At 45.3% G+C, this 21,697-nt stretch overlaps 1 protein-coding gene across 1 annotated transcript; it reads left to right on the top strand.

The window, feature by feature from the left end:
* The first annotated feature begins 358 nt into the window (after positions 1 to 358).
* On the top strand, positions 359 to 4,413 carry MAFB (MAF bZIP transcription factor B). Its single transcript, XM_063297171.1, has 2 exons — positions 359 to 2,026; positions 2,404 to 4,413. Exons 1-2 carry the CDS (start codon positions 1,059 to 1,061, stop codon positions 2,456 to 2,458), a joined length of 1,023 nt encoding a protein of 340 aa, XP_063153241.1. The 5' UTR covers positions 359 to 1,058; the 3' UTR covers positions 2,459 to 4,413.
* The last annotated feature ends 17,284 nt before the right edge of the window (positions 4,414 to 21,697 follow it).

Here is a 21,697-nt window from a genome sequence, read left to right on the forward strand (position 1 = left end):
TTATTAATAACAAGAATCAAAATAACATTTCCGTGTAATAGGTAGGAAAAAAGGAGGGCCGAGCCACCTATCCTAACGGCGGCGGAAAGGACGGGAGCGGGGCCGAGAAGAGACTCGGGAAGATTAAAGCAGGGGAGGAGAACCAGCGCGGCTGAAACTCCGCTCCGCGGGCTTCTCCTTCAGCTGCTCGTCAGCTGACTGGCTGGGAGCTGTCACTCTCTTCCAAGAACGGCCCCGCCCCCGGCTACCCCAGGAACTCAGCGTCCGAGCCACGGTTGGTCGGCGCGCTCCGCCGGCCCGCCCCCTGTGTCAATATAAGGCACCAAGTGGGGAGGCTCGGCGAATCATAGCTGTTCAATTCCAGCGCTGGAGGCTGCGGCTGGGAGCTCAGCGCGGAGGTGGTGGGGTGCCTTCCCCCTTTCCTTCTTCCCCTCCCTCCCCTTTCCCAGCGCGATCCCGGCGGCAGCCAATCACCCACCTTTCGCCAAGCTGCCGAGCGAGCAAAAAGTTGCTCGGGAATCGCCGCCGCGGCGGGTGAAAAAGAGCCGGACTTACAAACAAAAGCCAGAGGCAGATAGTTACTATTGTTTTTAGCCCAGCGAGCGATTTCCCCCTGAAAGGGGAGGGGGGCACGGCAGCAGCTCAATCCGCCTCGCAGGATTTTTCTTCCTTTCTTCCTTCCTTCCTTCCTTACTTCCGCCGGCGGGTTACTGGCCAGGAAAGCAACCCGGGCAGCTCCCTCCTGGCTTGCCTGTTCTGTTCTTTTGCATTGCACTGCGGTCTCCGTCAGAGAGAAGGCGAAAGCAGCAGCGGCAACAGCAGCAGTACCGCGGCGGCAGCCTTGAGTGCGCGAGTCTCCCCGGCTGGTTGGCTCGCCTGCTCCTGGGCTTGGCTGCGGCGACGCACAAGAGGAAGAAAAGAAAGTTTCTTCGGACTGGCTGGCACCGGGAACGCCGAGGCCCTGGAGTGAGGCGACGAAGCAGCGAAGCCTCCTCCCATCGCTCGCTCGCTCTCTGTCTCCAACCGGAGCGGAGGCGCTCCCACCGCAGCCCGGCGCGATGGCTGCCGAGCTGAGCATCGGCCCCGAGCTGCCCACCAGCCCCCTGGCCATGGAGTACGTCAACGACTTCGACCTGATGAAGTTCGATGTGAAGAAGGAGCCCCTCGGGCGAGCCGACCGCTCGGGCAGGCACTGCACGCGCCTCCAGCCCGCCGGCTCCGTCTCCTCCACCCCCATCAGCACCCCTTGCAGCTCGGTGCCCTCTTCGCCCAGCTTCAGCCCCACCGAGCAGAAAACGCACCTGGAGGACCTCTACTGGATGGCCAACAGTTACCAGCAAATGAACCCGGAGGCGCTCAACCTCACTCCGGAGGACGCCGTGGAAGCCCTCATCGGGTCCCACCAAGTGCCCCAGCAGCTCCAGAGCTTCGAGAGCTTCCGGGCCGCCGCCGCCCACCACCACCACCACCCCCATCACCACCACCACCACCACCAGTACGGAGGGGTCCCCCACGAAGACCTGTCAGGCGTTGGGCACCCGCACCATCACCACCACCCGCACCATCACCAGGCCTCTCCTACCCCCTCCACTGCTTCCAGCTCATCCCAGCAGCTGCAGAACACGCACCCTCCTCACCCATCCTCCGCCTCCTCCTCCGCCTCGTCTTCCAGCAGCGTGGAGGACCGGTTTTCCGACGACCAGCTGGTCTCCATGTCCGTGCGAGAGCTCAACAGGCACCTGAGGGGCTTCACCAAGGACGAAGTGATCCGCCTCAAGCAGAAGAGGCGGACCTTGAAGAACCGAGGCTACGCCCAGTCTTGCAGGTACAAGCGGGTCCAGCAGAAACATCACCTGGAGAACGAGAAAACCCAACTGCTTCAGCAGGTAGAACAGCTCAAGCAAGAAGTGACCCGGCTGGCCAGAGAAAGAGACGCCTACAAGCTCAAGTGCGAGAAACTGGCCAGCAACGGTTTCCGAGAGGCTGGGTCCACCAGCGACAACCCGTCTTCTCCCGAGTTCTTCATGTGAGTCCTTAAAAAACCGAGACCCGTACCCACCCCCACCCCACTTGTTTCCCTTCTCCCCCTCCGCTGACATCTCCATCCATCTACCCTCCCGAGCAGCGAGATTAAGGTTGAGAAAAAGAGAGAGTGTCGGAAGAATGACTGCGAGGCCCGGGGAGGGTGGACCGCCTCCAGGCCAGGACCGTGTGGGAAGCTCTGCGGCGGCGCCTTGTGCTTCTAGCTTAGCTGCGAAGGGCGGAAGGGGAAGGGTGCAACTTTCCCTCTTAACCGGCCAGCTTAACAGCCAGAAGGGGCTTTGCGGAGGGGAGAGATAGGTGGGGAGGGGGAAAGAAAGGCCTGATAAAAGTTTTTTATACGACTCGATTGCTTGCTTGTAGAACTTTATCCTGGACTTTGCAAAACAAAGGGATGGGCACCGGACAAGCCATCTAGAATACCCGCTTTGGAGTTCCTAAAGAAGGAAGGAAGAACCCGTGCGAGGGGGGAAGTGCACCAGTAGCCTGGAGAAGGAGTGAGAGCAATATATGCAGGGTTGTCATAGTTCTCCTGCTTTGAGAAAAAGAGACAGAATTCAGATGGGACTGAATGGTTATACAAGCAAGTAAAATAGGAAAGGAAATTAAAGAGAGAGACAGAAGCCTCCTTGGTTTTATTGCCTGCTTGATTATATAGAAAAAATACGAAAAATCTGCATTAAAAATATTAATCCTGCATGCTGGACATGTATGGTAACTTCTATTTTGTACCATTTTCTTGTTTAAGAATTTCGCATGTCGTTGATCATCGACCATACTTTCTTCTTTTTTCTGTTGTAACTGTTGTTTGTTTCTTTGAATTAGAAACTGTCATGAGTTCTATATAAAAAGTTCTCTTTTTACTTGCACATGCAACTGCTTGTCCTATCTCTCTATTAGCTTTATTTTATTTTTATAATTCTGGACGCAATCCACTATGCATGTCTCCTGCGCAGGTTTCACATAAATCAGTGGGGCTACTGCGCAAGAGAACAGCTGGGGGTGGATTGGGCCCTCTATTAGCTTGTAAATATCAGCCATGCCACATCAGTCTGCACAGGGCAAAACGCAAGAACATTTCAGCAGGCTGGTTTTCGGTAATCATTCGTTGCAGAAATAATAACCTACAAAGAAAAAATTCTGGGCATTTTGCATTCAGAAAACATCTTTGTATATTCGGTGCACTTTTAAAAGCTGTAGTTGTTTGTTAATTTAGTTTTCATTTTGGTTTTTGTTGGGGCAGAAAGAGACAAACCTAGCCTCTTTTAATTCCCCAATCTTAATTAAATTACTTGGAGGTCAAGTCTGCTGAAATTAGGGAAACTGATCTCCGGATCTCCCTCCGTGATTAGAAAGAACCAGCTTCCTTTGAATCCAGTTGGATTTCACTTCCAAGTAAGTATGTTTAAGAGTCACCTTTTGAAATATTTTTTTTAAAAAACCCATTAACTCGGGAAATAAAAAAAATATAATTTAAAGTGGCAACAATGGATAAATTCAGTTGTTGGGTCGTGCTACGGTCCATCATGAGAGACCCAGCATCTATGTGGGCCACCTGATTTTATCGCTCACTCAGAAAAAGAAAAGAGGTTAAAATATGCAATTACTTTCCCCCCTCCTCCAAAGCAACAATTGGCCGCTTGGTTTCTTGACTAGAGAAATGCGAGTCAGTTTCACTGACTGCGTCCAGAGCAGCTCACGTGTTTGAGTTCTGATTGGAGTTAAGCTGATCTGTGTGTAAAAGGATGAATGAATTCAGAACGCATAGGGGAAAAAACAACTTTTCCCCTTTTAAAAAGGTGGTTGTTTTAGCTTTGTAGCTTCCAAGTTTAGCTTTTGCAATGTTTAATCTGCTTGTTCACGCAGCCAGTGAGAGTGTAGCCAAAAATTTTAGTAGTTTGAAAATTTATGGGTGTTTATTATAATTATTATTATTTCTTGTGATTTTTCCCTTTCCCCCCCTTCTTTTTCCTCCTGCAGGTCAGTAAAAGGATTTTACGTTGCACTGACAAAAATACCAAAATGAAAACCTTTATTTTTTAGTTTCCTTTTAGAATTTGCTGGCACTGCTGGCCGGATGCATTTTAAGTTTGTATTAGTTTATAAATTAACAGTAATACCAAGAATCGTGAAAAAAATGAAAAGCATGGTGCTTGCAGTTTTAAATATTGTGGATATTAATAGTCATGCATCAGAAAATACCCCTCTAAGCTTTTGGGTTTTTATGGATTCAACTGTGTTGAAATCACAGCATTGCAGCAGCAGAAAACAATGTTTTTATTTCATGTAAACGTTCTGAAGGGATCAATTTCAAATCCTGCTTATGATATGAAAAATATTAAAAAAACACCTCTTGGTCTTATTGTAGTTTTATTCAGACTGGTTTCTGGTTTTTGTTTCTCTTGGTTATTAAAATTGTTTCCTATTTTTGCTTACTAATATCATTGACATGGCATTTCTTTAAAGGGTGTGCTTTTCGTGCGGGTATGGAACTCGGGGGATGAGGGTGGTGCTGGTGATAATCGTTAACTCATCCAATCCGGCGAGTTATATACAGTGCAGGGCTTCAAGAGACACAATTCAGGGCTTGATCCATGAACGGACTAAGCCCCACATTCTTGAAACACCACTGAATTCCCGGGGCTTGTTTATCCTTGGAAGTAAGTCCCTCTGTATTACATGAATCGTATTCCCACAAAAACGTGAGTTTGATTGACAGTTGTGGGGCTAAGATGATAATCTTATTTAAAAAAACAAGGTGAATTACAGGAACGTAGATTCATAAGCTAGACCAAGTTAATGTGGTCTATAAGCTAGACCAAGTAAAATACACGGGGTGGTAGAGGGGCATTGAGCCGGAATCCTCCTTTTCCTAACTTTCTAGCTTCTTTGAATCTGACAGGCCCTTCAGTTCTGACCGGGTTTTACCTGAATGCCAAGGAAAGGGTCTTGCATTTTCATGAGTGCTTCCACTGGAAAGATATTGGGCACCTGGAGGAAATGTCGACCGCTTGAGATGGGAGTGACAGAGGAAAAGGGATCCCCAAAAGCAGGGCAGGCAGAGGTATTTGTGTGTGTGGTGGTGTTGACCTAAAATGTTCGTTGTTTGCCTGAAGTCGCTCTCCTTCGCCTCTACCCGCTCCCCCCCCCCCCGCTAAAGTCCATGTCTATTTTAGGTCCTGGTCTGCCTTCATCCATTCCCCCGATGGAAGACTCTCCCTGAGCTCGGTGTCGCTCTCTAACCTCTTAACCAGCACCAGATTTCAAACGGCCCTCACACGGACTAGCCTCCCGCTGAGGTCCGCGCCACCAGCAGCTCCGCTGTCCACTCTGAGCTGAACCGCCTTGAGGGGATGGTAAAGTGAAACTGCGGACCTAAGAGGGCCTGAAAGTCCTTCAAGATCACTTTTTGGGACAGGTCACTCAATCCTTTATAGCTCTGTTATTTCGCGCCCAGGAGCAACCATCACCACCACCACCACCACCACCACCACAGCGGTGTACGCTCCTAACACCTCTGAGGAGGAACTGGGCTCCCTTGCAAGGCCTTTCCTGCAGAGCGAGCCTTCCCTGGTTCTAGCCGGGCCTTGCTCTCCCACAGGGAGGCAGGGACTTCGGTCTCCCGGGAAAGCTGCCTTCCCCAGCTCCCTCCTCGCGACCGATTCCGGCCCCTGCAATCAGCTTCTCCATTCACCCGCCAGCCTTGGCGGCGACCACTGCTGCTCAGAGTGGGAACGGCCGAAAGGCAAGCGCTTAATGATGTTTTCCCCTCTCCACTTTTCCCCCACCGAGACCCCGAGATCAAACAAACAAAGCGCCAGTCGGGCAGAGACCGCGACCAGCTGGAGGCGACGCCAACCGGCGTTTCAAGCAGCTATTTTCCGCCTTTAATTTCACCCAAGAGCGGTGTGCTCTGGCTGAAGGGAAAGGGGTCTGTCCCAGCTCGCCGTCTTCAAGGCCGGCGGGCAAATGTAGGACATTCCCGGCGAATGACATTGCCCCCAGTGGGCCCCAAGATTTCAGTGGCTCCGACTAGCCATCTTCCCTGACCTCAGCCCCTAGCCTTAGGAAAGAAACTCCGGGCACCTGAACCACGATACAAGATTGATGCCACTACAAATAGGCTCTAGTCCTTAAGATGTCCCAACTCTCCGTTGGTTTGGCTGCCACAAACTCACAGGGCTGCCTTCGAGCATATAACTCAGCTTGGGGTTGAGCCCGGCTCGCTCAGCGAGGCGGCTGGTGAGAAATTAGCGCTCGGAAATCACCTTGGTTGGTCTATACCAACCTTGGTCTATACCAAGGTTACACCTATAAGCGAGTAAGAGCCAATAATGGAAATGCAGGAATAGCCGCGTCTCGAAGTCGAGCTCAACTCCTGGTGATTCCCTAGACGCGGCCCGGCCCGGCCCTCAACTGGCAACAATAGGTAGGGTTAGTTCGTCCCAGAATAAGGGGATGGCCACAGCGCTCAGCTGGAGTAACGGCTGGCGGGCCTCTGGTAACAAACCGCCCCCCCCCCAAGAGTGGGAGACATCCTCTCGCTCACTTTTAATTTTCCCCTTCAAGTTGGGGGAGAACAGGCAAGAGGCAGGAATGAGGGGGAGGTTTTGCCAGCCGTGAAACGGGTGGAAAAAAAAGCACATCGCCAACCCCGTCCAACTTTAGATTCACTGAACTCAGGCAGTGATGGGTACAGTTAGCAATGGAGCTACTAGAAGCCAGTTTGTGGTCGGCAGTGGTTTAGAGAGAAGTTGAGAGCAGCGAGCATGCAGGGCGAGAGAGAGGCCAGGCTTAGAGAAAAAGGGGGCAGCCCTTCAGGTCCCCCATCTTACCCGAAGGCAGGCACGGCCTGTCGGAAGGCCTGAGAGGAATATTGTTCGTGGGAACTGCCATCGCATATTAATGTCCTGTCATGCGTGCACTGAATACATCACAGAAGCTAATTGAGCAACATCTTCCCCCACCCGGCCCCACTTTCTTTCTACCGGGAAACTGGGCCTCAGAAAAGCACAGGAGGCCTTTCGGCACCCGGATGGCCTTCGCATAACTGTGTCAGTCGGTGGGAAGGCTGGAGGGTAGCCGAGCCCCTTCACATCTCTGCTCTTGATACATTTCAATTTCTTCTCCCTGCACGCCGCGCCAGTGAAATTCCTTTCTCTGTCGTTTTGGCCCATTGAGGTCAACAGTCCATTAAAGGAAAGGGTGTGGGGTAAACCAAAACGGGGAGATTATTCTGGGGATCGCGTTGGACTCATTTGTTTGACTGCTTTGCAAGAAAGGAGCATTGCCGCTGACCCTGTTGAAAACTGGAGCACGCATGGAATGAAGCCCCTTCTCTGGGTCAGGCCGGGGGGCCAGGAGGGCAGAGCAAAAGGGGTGCACCCACTTGGGAAAAATTGGTTGGGGCCCGCGATCAGGTTTTGTACATGAGGACATAATGTGAGGAACCAAATCAAAGCCACCCGTCTTTCGTTGGAGGGCGACGTGAAGTCTCTGGGACGAGAGTGCTGGGCAGGTCGCCCGGGGACGGATTTTATGGTTCATCCCTTGAAGACCCAAGGTGCCCGGACTGTGTGGGTCTAGAGTAAGGTGGATTTCTCAGAAAACAATGCTAGGATTGCGGGGCTGCATGCATATAGTTGGGGGCCATTTCGAAATATGCCCCCACCCCGCAATCAAAGTTGCTCTCCGCTTCCCAGATCGGAGGGAGAAGTGAAACTTTAAACTGGCGGGGCGAACAGGCGTGTTTTTCTTAGCCGCGCTACCAGTCTTCGGCAGGCGTGTTGCGGCGTAATAGGAAAAGGAAATGGAAGGTAGGGCCCCCGGGTCTGGGCTGCGTAAATCCGGACCAGCCCTAGATGGCAGCAAAGAGCCAGGGATTTCGGCATCTCTTTTCTTTGCAGCCCAGATCTAGCAGCCCGTAAAAGTTTTCCTTTTTTTCCAACCTTTCTTCCGCAAGCGACGGAGCGCTTGGTGGCTGTAAGAGCGCAGAAGGACAACAAAAGCCAAACGTGTTGCCGGATGGAAACCTGCGGTAGAAACAAACACAAGTACAAACACACCCACTCGCAGATGAATTATCGGCATTTTATTAACGCTGGGCAAGGGTCCCAACAGGTAGGGTAGAGTGCAAACCCAGGTGCATTTACTTAGAAACCACGAGGTTTACTGCTCAGTAATCGTGGGTAGAAATTTCAGCCAAGAATCATCCTGGGGGATAGGGCGATTCAGGCGGATTCGAATCAACCCAGTTGTGGGGAGGAGAGGCAGCTGTCACAAGACATCTGTAACAAGTTTGTGGCCTGGCTCCGGACCGGGACGGCTGTGGCGGGAAAATGCGTGTACATAAAAGTAGGACGGAAGGCGGAGCCAAGCTGCAGCCGCCCCTGCACCCTTCCCTGGGATGATTCGGTCTGCTACAGGGCGACCCTCGCCTCAGGCGCCGCCCCCTCCCCCGCGCCGCCAGCCGGCCCTGTCAGGCTTCGGCTCACCTTTGTCTTGGCATTAACGGCAGGTACACGTTAACCCTCTCCCCCTCCTGCCTCCCTTTCCAGCAGCGAGAGGGTTAACGTGTACCTCCCCCTGAATGGGCTTGGGCGAGCCTAGTGAAAGTGAGGCGCACTGACTTCCAGCCGGGCCTCCATTCAGCAGAATTGTTGACACAAGCAGCCCTTGGGGAAAAAACGGGGAGGCTGCAATTCTCACTCTCTCTAGCTCCTGCTGCTGGGCTGGCTGCCTTGCCAAGCGCAAAGCTTTCACCGGCTACTCGAAAGTAAAGTACCCCCTCCTCTTATATATCCTTGGACACAGCAGGACATACTTCCAAGATATTAGTGCTGGCCTGGCTGTGAATAAATGTGAAGGTATGCCTGTGACCTAAAACAGAGAAAAATATCGGTATCACCACCCATGAGCAATTCCTCAAGGTGTGTGTCTTCCTCACCTCTTCTGATGTATCTCCATTCTGGTGAAGCAGGTGCTTATTACCTTATCATCATCATTTCTGAAGGAAAGGCTCTCTGCACATGCTCCGGGGCACTGAATAGTTGGATTATAGTTATGCAAAAAAAAAGTTTTCCCCATATTAAATACTGCCCCTGTAGTTCTGTAGCACTCTCAAACCAGTGTAAGTATTCATCATCCCCAGCCAGTTGGGATACCACGGTGGCAGTGAATGATGACAGTTGTAGTTCAGCCTGTCTGGAGGCGCTGGATGAAATTGCTTTATGGATGATACTGTACTCAGTAGCCTCCCCCGGCCCCCACCATCAAAACTGCTTTGTTCCATTTAAACAGAGCGCTGGACTAGTCTTTTCCTCCTGGCAGCCTGGTGGTCTCCAGATGCCCCATAAACATCAACCACAGTTAGTGTGAATTGGGAAGTATGGGATTTGTAGTCCAAACCATCCAAAGACCATTTGGTTGTCTTCCATGAAGGCTCTTTTACCTCCTTCTCTTCCCTGCTCTGCACATATTGACCCACAGCCACATTCATTTCCTCCCTTGGCAAGAGAAATGGGAAGTTTTCTGTATGAAGGAAGCAAGTGAAGTAACAGGGAAGTATAAATATTAGCCAGGGAAAGTAGGAAGAAAGAGGTGCCACAGATCAGTCACCCCTCCTTTGTTTCCGGCTTTCTCAATAGCACTTTCTCTCCAGTGTTACTAGATGTGTAAAGCTCACATACGAGTGCAGTGTTTCTCAACCTTGGCTGCTTTACGATGTGTGGACTTCAACTCCCAGAATTCCCCAGCTACCTATTCTGGCTGGGGAATTCTGGGAGTTGAAGTCCACACATCTTAAAACAGCCAAGGTTGAGAAACACTGCACTAGTGACTTCATGGATACTTCCTTGGAGTTTTCGTGGCAGCAGTATGGAATTGGTTCATCACTGCCCTGCTCTGTGATTGACTGATGGATTGATTTTACTTCCTATTCTAGTTTACAGCTCTGATATTTGCTAGAGGTTTCTTATGCAAACCAGGCCCAACTCTGCTTGCCTCCCCAGTTAAGACAGGATTAGCCAAATGCTGCCCCCTGCTGAGACCTTAAATTCATTGCCCCCTCCCCACAATTCAGTCTTGAGCAGGCCTGAAACAGCTCATGTGAATCCCTGCCCCTGCACTGGCATCAAATGTGGAAATTTACCAGCATCTTTCAGGTTGTTATTTATTGGATTTATATTCCACCTTTCCTTTAGGAGCTGAAGGTGGCACGCTCCTTATTTTGAAAAATTGCTGTATCCAAGCAAAAATCACTATTAGGCTAGAGTAGAATTTCCCCAACTCAGCACTTTATGTGTCAAATTCACCGAGCAATATATACACTCTAGTTTGGTGTGTTTATTTGCATCTGTGCTGTGAAATGAGTCATCATGGTTATTACTATATATGCATGTGAGAAGTTAGGCCAAAAGGCTTTTCCTTGGGATTGCAGAATCAGACAATTTGAATAAGTTTCCTAGATGCTTAATTTGAGCTAGCATCTTTCTACTCACATGAAAATGTGGTACCCGTGGGCTATATGCCTATCAAGACCTATCCCCCTTCAAAGCAGTAAAACTTACTTTGTGGGAAAAGGTTTGGAGCCGTAGAACTGCAACTTGATCCATTAGAAAAACAGGGGGATGTTCAAGTAAATTTGCTCTGAAACCTAACAGTCTGCTCACTTATACAAGCAATCTGTGTATCTCACCCAAGGATAGCAATAAACTGTCTTTGAACAGCTGGATTTAATGTTTCCAAAAATGTGAAGCCAACACTTACTTATTTGATTCTTCTTCCTTGCATGTCTTAACAGTGTCTCTAGTACTAGCTAACAGCACTTCTGTACAGATAGGACCTTGGTTTCATAGCACACCAACTAAACTCTTGCTAGACTGTAATCTAACACAAACATGTTTTAAACACCAAGCATATTTTAATTTCCACCTTTTTTCTCAACTGTCTGGCTTGATGAAGAATTTTTCACAACTCGAAAGCTTGCATACTATTTTGTAAACCTTAAGTTGGTTTAATAAAGGCATTTCTTCACTATTTATTTCAGATCTTCTTGCTCTGAAATGGTATTTACTGCAACCTGAAATGAAGTTGCAGCATGAACAACTTTTTGAGGGGATCAGGAAAACTATGCAGGGCAATGCTATTTAATGACCACTAGTTATTATAGCTGTGTGGTCCCTCCAGATCAGAGCCTATGTTCCCATGACACACTGAACTGCAAAAAGAGACAACAAACTTTTAACTTAGTGCCCTGTGTACCCCCTGTGATTAGCTTATTTATGGTTCAGGGGGAGGTGGGAAGCTATAAAAATTATGTAATTAAACAAAGGATAATTAAACCCATAATTTAATCAAGGATACATATATAGTGGAAAGACAACCAATATCAGCTTGCTATTCTGTTTGTGGGGCTCCTAGAAGTACTTGGTTGATCATGGTGGAAGTAAGATGCCAGACTAGTCCACCGGCTCCTACAGCAGGAAGTACATATATTTCCTTTTGCAGATGACAATAGGCTGGTAACAGCCACACTTTTGCATTGGCCTTTGCCCCCCCACCCCCCACCCCCCACCCCCCACCCCCCACCCCCCACCCCCCCATTGAGACAAATGCCATTGAGCTGTTCACTACAAGGTAAGTCTAGCTGATCTGTGAGTGAGTGTATATAAACTCAAAGTATAAGGTATCACTGAAGGACCTGATCATGGTATCAGGGGACTTCTGCGGGGTGGGGCTGCTAATGGCCATTGACCATTGGAGTTGGGTGGGTAATAAATTTCAGTCAGTCAGTCAGTCAGTCAGTCAATCCATCCTAAATCTTGTAGCCTAAAAAAAAGAAAAAAATGTTGGGATCTGCAATCTCCAAATTTACTTGTGATTACTACCTGGGAACTGGACTTAGAAATATTATTATTATTATTATTATTATTATTATTATTATTATTATTATTATTCATCCAATTTATGTGGCCACCCATCTATCCAATGGCTGGGACATTCTGGGAGTTGAAGTCCACATGTCTTAAAGTGGCCAAGGTTGAGAAACACTGCTGTAGACTGGAGTAGAAGTTAAAAAAATATCCCAAAGGAGGCATTGACAAACCACTTCTGTGGATATCCATGAAATCACTAGGAGTCAAGCTTTCCTGAAAGGAAAACTTGCTTTTTACTACCTGGGAGTTTTGTGTACAATGCAGCATCAGAAAGCCTTTTGGTACAAATCAGGTTATTTTGTTTGATCACCCAGCTTCACAAGAATGATCGTTAATAGCTACAGAGAAAATTGCATTGCTGAGGGCAAAGAAGAGAACTGCTAACAAGATTTTGACCCAGAAGTAACCAAGAAAAGCAGGAAACACAACTGAGGATCTGGGTAGAGAGACAGTGGGGAAAGCAATCAGCTGATTAATATTTGCATTAAAATATCCCAGTCACTTCTTTTAAAAGAGCTTGACTAGAAAATCAGATCTCCTGGTATGGAGAATGGGAGTGGGGAGGAAATTTACTACATAAAATCATTTTTATGTATGCTTAGGAATAAAAGCTTTCTGTGCTTATGCTGAAAAACTTGGCTAGCAAACCTTTGCTTGCTGTTTAGGGCTTTCTTTCACATCTGTATTATAAGATACACTTAGTAAAAGGTAGTGAACCGTGGAGAACTCAACCACATTTTAGCTCGGGGTTTTTTAGTTTTTGAGAGTCCAGCCCTCAATCTGGTGATGAGTCTGTCATTCAGTGAATCCTGGGAACCCTGAAAAACTTGGATTGCGTGAACCATGACTCATATAATCTGGGGAAAAGGTGATGTGAATTCAGCTAAAAGATATTGATAGGAAAAGATATCCAAGAGCAAAAATTTATTCATGGACATTTTCAATTTTAACTGGACTTACTCCCAGCTGACCTTGGCTGATCTCAGAAACTTAAGCAGGACCAGAGACTTGACTTTTGGGACTAATGGACAAGCAACTAGAAAAAGTCCTGGAACTTTGTTTTTTTATATGACAACTGCAGTGAGACTATTATATGCTCAAAAGTGGAAAGGCTAGACACTACCCACAATGGAGGAAGGGTGGGTGAAGATGACGGAACTTGCAGAGATGGCTAAATTAACTTCTTTGATTAGAGAAAAAACAGTACCTACAATTATGGTTGACTGGAAACCCCTTACAGACTTTCTGCATGAAACGGAAAAAAATGCACTTATGATTTGTGGTTGATGATTAGGAAATAACCCCGGATAATAGAAAAAAGTGATCTTTTTTTGTAATCAGAGAGTAAGAGATAACTTTGTAATTGTACTTATACTTGCTGCAAAGGAAATTGGAAGCTTCTATTTTTTTCTTTTTCTTTTTTTCCTTCCTTCCTTCCTTCCTTCCTTCCTTCCTTCCTTCCACTCTTTATTAGTTTATGTTAGTTTTTATGTGCTTTGTAAAACTTATATATATAGATATACACATGCACAGACACACACACACAGAGAATATATATATACAGTATATGTATATGTATATGTGTGTATATCTATATATATCATCTATATATCTATATATCTAAGTTAAGCAGGGTCAGACCTGATCAGTATGGCTGGGAGAGCACCAGATGATCCCAGGGTTATAGGCTAGATGGAAATTGAAATAAACATCCACAAAGAAGACAAGGACAAATGATTTAAATACTCTTGTCAAAAAAACTATATGGACTTGTCGGAGATATCACAGGAGCTGAGCTTAACCTGAATGAAACTTTCCTCCCAGAGAAGTGTGCTTAAGGTTGCAGCCTCACTTGGAAGTAAATCTGAAGAATCAAGTGGGACTAATTTCTGAGCAAAAATGCTTAGGAAGCATTGTGGCCTTGGAACAATTTGACAGGTTATTATGGGGAGGGGAATAATCTTGTCAATATTTGTTTATGGGAGTCTAAAGATAGAAAGCCTGCAAAGAAGTTGAAGAGATACTTTCTCACTGCACATTTGCTTACAGGTAGTTCTTGCTTAAAGTTCACAACTGGGACTGAAAATTTGGTTGCTAAATGAAGCAGTCATTAAGCAAATCTGACCCAATTTTATGACTTTTTTGCAGTGGCCATTAAGCGAATCATGGTGGGTGTTAAGCGAACCATGTGGCTGTTAAGCGAATCATGCTGTTCCCCATTGATTTTGCTTGCCAGAAGCTGGCCGGGAAGGTTGAAAATGGCAATCTCATGACCATATGACCATGGGACGCTGCGACAGTCATAAATGCAAACCAGTTGCCAAGTGCCCAAATTGTGATCACGTGACTGTGGAGATGCTGCAATGGTTGTAACTGTGAGGACTGGTCACAAGTTGGTTTTTCCAGCACCATTGTAAATTCAAACCATCACTAAACAAATTGTTGTTAAGCAAGGACTACATGTATTTACTACAGCTTTCATAACTGGGTTGCCAACTCCCTCAGACTATTAGATGGCAGAAGAGAGAATATGTTGTGCCTGGTTGCTGTCATCTACTAGGCATCCAGAGGGTTGCAACCCAGACATAGTAACTGTAGGATTTAGCTTAACTGGGGCTAGGCTGGCAGTGTTCCAGGGACAAAGCAGGGCTTGCAAGATAACTGTTTCTAGCAGTTTACATACTTTAGAATGTAAACCATACTTGGTGAAATGATGCCATTGCTTGAGTTAAGTCAGTTCTTTCTTGGTTAAGGTGCTGGGCTAGAAACCAGGAGACTGAGAGTTCTAGTCCTGCCTGAGGCATGGAAGCTGGCTGGGTGACCTTGGGCCTGTCACTCTCTCTCAGCCCAACTCACCTCACAGGGTTGTTGTAGGGAAAATAGGAGGAAGGAGTGTTAGGTATGTTTACTGCTTTTGAGTTATTTATAAAAATAATATAGGCAGGATAAAAATAACTAACTAACTAAATAAATAAAAAATAAACAAACAAGATCACGGCAGCTCTCTTGGGTGCCCAGTGTCAGCTTTCTGATTAAGGTTGTGCAAAGTTTTCCCCTTCCCTTCTCTCCTTGCTTTTTCAGTGCACTTTTGCTTCTGCCCCCTCAGGCCTGGAAAGATCGTGGAACAGTTGGCTTAAGCTCCACCACAATCTTTTTGTGGGGTTGGCAGACTCTTCCAGCACTGTAGAAGCCCACAGGTTTTGGGGGGCTGGAAAGTAGGCCAAAAGAGAAGGAAAAACCAGCTATGCTTGTGCTGTAAAGAAAGGCTTCTATTCCCCAATCTTCCAGTTCTGCATCTTGCCGTTGAGCAAAGGAATAGCAAAGACTGATTTAATCAGGAGCCCATCAAGTTGGAGAATTCATCTGAAGTCTTAACATGATTCCTCCAAGAGTAACACCCAAGTTTCTTATCACATCCCCTATATGAATTAGTTATTCTGTGCTAGAATGTCTGTATCACAGTTCATTGCTGCTTTAAAGCAATTCTTCAGCTCTAGAACTCTTAATTGCTCTAAAACAAGTATTTACTAGTGATTACCTAGAACTTAGATCTCTCTGATCTCAATTTATCTTCAGCCACAGGAGCTTACTACTGGACTCTGGACCAGTCATGAGTTTTCAGAGTTGTTGTGGGGGAAAATGGAGGACAGAGTATTTGATAGATACGTGTGAGACCTGCTGTTCTGGGAACAGAGAGTCCATTCCATTTCTTTTCTGGATCCAGGCAATCTGGCTGCTCAGCAGCTAAACCATCAATTCCCCAGAAATTAATCCTCTGAACCAGAAGTGGTTTATGATGTTCCAAAAGAGATCTGAAATATTATGAGTTATTATTAACATCTAGAAAACCATTTTACCTCCCTAATGGCTAGAGTAATATGGTTGGGAAGATTCTGCACATAATCTGCTTATAATCTGCACATAAAAATCTGCACATAATTGGCCACATGAGTTTGTTGGCAAGGTGGTTTATAAATCTAAGAAAGATAAAAATAGATTCAGTGGCACATCTCTCTCTCTCTCTCTCTCTCTCTCCCCCCCCTCTCTCTCTCCCCCCCCTCTCTCTCTCCCCCCCTCCCCGGTGTCCTTCTTTCCCTTTTTTTCTTTGTGCCTCCCCTAACAGCTCTGTCTTTCTCTGTGCAGGTACATATCTCTTCTCCCAGGGTGATGTTCCAAGCATATTACAAAGTGGACTGATAGGAAATTGATGTGACAAAAATACAGTTTTTAATGGATACAAGATTAAAATGGATACAAGTTAAAATCTAGGCAGCTGCACACTTTTTGAATATCTTGTTGATCTTACGCAACTACACATTTATGTGTAGATAAAAAATGGATTATTTTAAATATAGCAGAAGAATCCACCCCATGAATAGTCAATTAAAGGAGCTATTTTTCTTTCAATGCCTTCTCTCTCTTTTCTGTTCCCCAGTTTACATTAAGTTTTCTTAATCTTATGACCTGAAATTTTACTTATGCACTGGTCTCAGACTATATCTCTGCTACTGAATTAAAGTGCTATCCATCCTTCTTCTGTTAGCATAAAGCAATGTTATAAAATTAGCTCTCTTGATTGCCTGTCCCAGTCCTTCTTGCTAAATCATGTCATCCTAATTTAACCAGTAAATATAGGCAAGCCAATGGATTTTCTTTGGCTTTGCTGCCTTTCTCATTTCACCATGCCATCAGCCAGCAGGACAACATCCACCAGGAGGGTCATGGCAACATGGATTAGTTGGGTCTGATGATGTTTGTGCATCATTTGGGTTTCTGCTTTATCTTCCTTAGACTGGGTTGATCGCCTTTCGTCCCGCACTCCATTTGGCACCACAAGTTCAAAATAATGTGAAACAAAGAAATATCCAGCATGAGAAGATCTTAGTTAATGTGCCTACAAAAAAACAGAGAAAACCTGAGCAGTACAAAATTGATTCTAATTTGAACAGTATGATTAGAGATACACAGGGAGAAACAGTGCCAGAGAGAAGGGAGGTGGATCTGCCATGATCATGCAACTAATTATGTCCTGTAAAGAGGGATAAGAGAAACTGCTTAGCCTGCTGAGCTGGTGGAGGTGATAGAAACTAACAAATGCAGGGAAACTGGCAGTCAACATGTTCAATGTTCCTCTTATTTTCAGGTTATCACAATGAGGAAAATTCCTGTTCAATCTTATGGTAAGAGTCCATGGTAATAAGTCTATCCCATAGATTCTGCTTTGTGCAAAAATGCCTCCTCTTCTTCACAAATAAAATAGTGGAGATCTGCTCTTCTCTATCTGATTGGAACAGAGAGAAGATGCTTTCAAAACTGAGTGGGTAGGGGTGGTGATGAGTATAAATGCAATTTAGGAAGCAAAACACTAAAAGAGGGCTAATGCTGGGACAGAATGGCTGCGGTGTAGCCTAGCTAGTGACCCAAGAGGAGAGGCATGCCTGTACCTCCCCAAATGACCAAAACATTTCTGGCTATACCTGCAACAGGTTACCTGTCCTCATGAGAGGCAACATGTTATGGATTTTACCTACTTTGAAATTACATAGAAACAATGCTGGACAAAAGGAGGAAAGGGTATTTTTATTCCAGGACAAAAAATGACAATATAGGGCTGTTGTACTCATGGCTGGGATGAGAGGAGGCCAACATTATGCAAGGGGAAGATTGAGGTTGTCAGGGCATGATGGTGCCATTGTATACTGCACGTAGGGGCAGAGTTTCAATTTCAGAGATCTCAGTGAGGCTTCCTTTTCAGGAGCACTGTTTCCCCTCTAAATGTTAGCTTCAGCCTGACATCCTGCAGATGATGATGATATGAGATTTAATATAGCCATCCACTCCAGTGGACTCTTTGCTTTGTTTGTTTTACCAGATGTATTTTTATTGGTCAATGACCAAAATAAAGTCTCTGTCTGTCTGTCTGACTCTGATGTGTTTGTTTTATTTAAGAAATTTATATAGATGCCCATCTTAACAAATAACTCTGGAATGTGCACAGTCCAAACAATTAAAAACAGCATAAATACAACTACTCTCTCCCTCTCTCTCTAATAAACACAGAACACAAATACAAAATCCAAGGCCCCTTACATACAGTCTTCGGTCAACACCGTGCATCAGTATTGGACTCCACTAACAACCTAGCTCTAATTACTGTGGAAGCTGGGTTTTATAGCCTTCTGAAAGGCCAACAGGGTCAAGGCTTCCAGACTTCCATGGGGAGGCTGTTCCAACTGAGAAGGCATGTCTCCTGGGTCCCACAAGATGGCATTATTCTACTGAGGGGACCTAAAGCATGCCCACCCTGCCAGATCTGGTGGGAAGGGCAGAAATGTGTGGAGAGAGATGGTCCTTCAAACAACCTGGCCCTGTGCCATGTAGAGCTTAAAAGGTGATAACCAGCAGATACGTTGTTCAACAATTCCTGCAATCCCTAGCCATGCTGGATGTGGATTATGATAGTTGTAGTAGCTGGGATGTGGAGAGTTGAGTTGAGTTGAGTTGAGTTAATTAAATTAAATTAAATTAAATTAAATTAAATTAAATTAAATTAAATTAAATTAACCTACAGGCACAGCTGACTGCCACCAATGTATCTTGTAAAGTAGATTTTCAGAATGCCATAAGGGTGAGAGAAAGGGAACAGTTCTGTGTTTGCTTTCTTTGTTGTTTAATATATACCTTAAATAAATGATATATTCTTTGAGGAAGATAGGACTGCTAAACAAACCTCAGGTGCTGCTACATTCTTGGAACTTAGGAAAGCTTTTACGTTTCTGAAGTATAAGGAGCCTATTAGAGGACAAAGGAATTTCAATCCAATATTCGCCAAATTATTTGTTACATTATAATATTTTCCATTTGGGAGTGGCCATAATTAAGATCATAAAATGAGTTGTGCTCCTAGATCAGGTGAAAGACCTAACTAATCCAGCATTAATTTCTTACAGTTGCCAAGCAGGCAACTGTAAGCGTAAGCTTATTGGAAATACAGAAGAAAAGCAAGCAAGCAAGCAAGAACGAACGAACGAACGAACGAACATTCCATCCCCCTGCCTTCCCCAGTACTTAGCATGAGCTTTTAGAAAGAGTTGTCTTTCTAATATATTTTATTTCCCCTTTCAGTATTCCTCTCCAGGCTCAAATGTAAAATGCCATATTTCCATGCTATACATGTGTTCCATTAAAAGATTTGTCTAGGTGGGGAAAGTGCTGCTAAGCATTGAGAAGGACATTAAATATATAGAATGATAAGCTGTTGCTAAGACATATAAAAACATTTAAATTAATAATAAGGACTTATTCTGAAGCAAAAATTCAATTTTACTGCCTATTATACCATCTTTGTATGTAAAGTTGCTTTAATGCAGAATAGCAGCTCTTCAAAAATTCTGTTTTACTGGGATCAAAAATTTATGATATCCTGAGGCATGAGGACTAAGGTGTAAGGCAAAAGAACCACACTCTTTTAGCAAGCTTAGTGTTCTCTGAAAAAGAACATATTTAAAACTTTTAATTGTTATTCCTGAGAGGTAAATGGTAGCATGGAAGTTTCTGATGTCATCTTCTGTGCAGTGACAGTGAATGCTATTTCATTTATTTGGAAGGCTCATGGTTTCACCACAGAGTCAAAGGACAGCTTGGGTAGTTCCAGAAAAGGCAGAAGTTTCCTGTGTTAATGTAGGGTGATCTTTAGTTTTCTAGGTTTCCAATCACAACTGGATTGGATTGAAGTAGGAACACCTATGGAAATAGTCAAGTGCAAGTAGTCAGTGCAAACATACAGTCTCTAGGAGGGGAATTTCTCAGGCTATTTTGGCCCAATGGTCGTATTTCAAATCAGAAAACATGCTATGGGTTCTCTCACAAAATGGCTGCCTTGGGGTCAAGGGTTACTTATAATCTGTATACTCATTTACCTGAGGTGAAAATGTTCTTTGATACTCTCTTTTCCCCACTCATGATATGTCCTTGCCAACTACAGTTTGTCTCTTTCTGGGCAAGTAGGATGTTCAGATGTGAACATCCCTGAACAATAACTCTATATTTTCAATATTCAGTTTCAATTAATTGGCTCTCATTTAACTCATTATTGCCTTTAGACAGTAGACTACTGTCTATTTTTCCAGTTGATTCATATGAAATAGATCTGGGTGCCATCTGTGAAATAATGTCAAAAATACATGGGGAATTTTTTGAGCTGCACCTGAAACTTATTTACTGTAAGGTTAAGTAGATGGTATTACCTAGAAATAACTATACAGGAAGGAAAGGACCCATCCTATTACCATATTTCCAACTGTCGTTTGCTTGAATCTTTTCAGGAAGATACCACAGCAGATGGTATCAGTTGCATCATTCAGTTAGCCTGAAGAAATAGTAGTAAAAATTCAGGGCAATAAAGCAAGGTAGTGTTACCTCAACTAACCCCAAATACTCTGTTTTAACTAACTCCAAAAGCTCAGTTTTAACTTAACTTCAAGATAGCTAAAAGAGAAGGGGCTAACTTCACTTCCAGAGGGAGTCTATTCCATAAAATGAGTGTCATAACTGAAGAGTCACATCTCTGGGCCTCACTTCACAAAAGTCCTATCCAGGCCCCCAAAATACCAAATGCCAGGACAAGAGTTTGATAGAATATCTGGCATAGCCTCAAGTGGTGATACACCGTTGATTATCATCAGCATACTGTTGGGTGCCCTCTCACAGTGGTTTCATGTAGATGTTAAAAAACAGGGGGAGAAGGCTAAATCATGTGGCATTCCACAAGGGAATGGCAATCTGGCCCATTTCTTCTCCCCTCAAATTCCTGATGGAAACCATCCATAAAGGAAGAAGCAGAACCACTATAAAACAGTACGTTCAATCTCCAACTCTCACAGGTGGTCCAGGGATATCACGATTTTGATTAACATTAACATCAGCAAATTGAAATGAAGTTTACTGGGACCTGGATTTGGAACACTGGATTGGAAGTGGAGACTGACACTGTATTTTTGGTCCTTCCCTATCATATCTTCCTCAACCCATCAAAACTGTGAACCACCTGTTCCTACTGTGAACAATCTGTTCCACTTACCACTGAGTTCACAGTACAAACCCTTTGGTATCACCACCACCCCACCCAGTCACAACAATCTAACCCTCCTTACACACCTCCCAGATAGGCAACAATCTGGTAGTACTATTGGTACAACAGCTACTTACCAAATACCCATGAGCCACTTTGATTTCCCCACATCAGCTAAGGACACCCACACTATCTGAGCAATCTCTCATCAGGTTCATCCCTACCTGCTCTGTCATTAAGGCAGGGCCCGCTTACTAACCTCATCTCCCAACCAGGAAGCCAACCAAGCTAAGAATCTCAAACCTGCACCCTCTGGGCAACACTTCCACCTGGGCAATAACAGGACCACCAGTATCATTATCTCTCCCCAGTAAACCCAGCCTCCACTGGCCCACTACTGGGCCCAGCACAGAAGCATGTTCACTATCACCACAGCCACTGTTCTAGAGTTTTGTTCATTTCTGCCCAAGTGATGCCATCACTTCTCTAATTATGGAAACAATCCTTTTCACTCCTCACCAACATAGTCACAATCCAGAACATTTTCACTGTCCTGGTGGAAAACCTCATCTGAAGGCTAAGTCCTTTACAGTCTCCATCCTGCAACTCAACTTCAGCTCCAGCTGGTTGCTCTGTGAACAATGGTAGATGG

The sequence above is a fragment of the Candoia aspera genome, chromosome 3 (assembly GCF_035149785.1).
Source record: "Candoia aspera isolate rCanAsp1 chromosome 3, rCanAsp1.hap2, whole genome shotgun sequence".
Lineage (NCBI taxonomy): Eukaryota > Metazoa > Chordata > Lepidosauria > Squamata > Boidae > Candoia > Candoia aspera.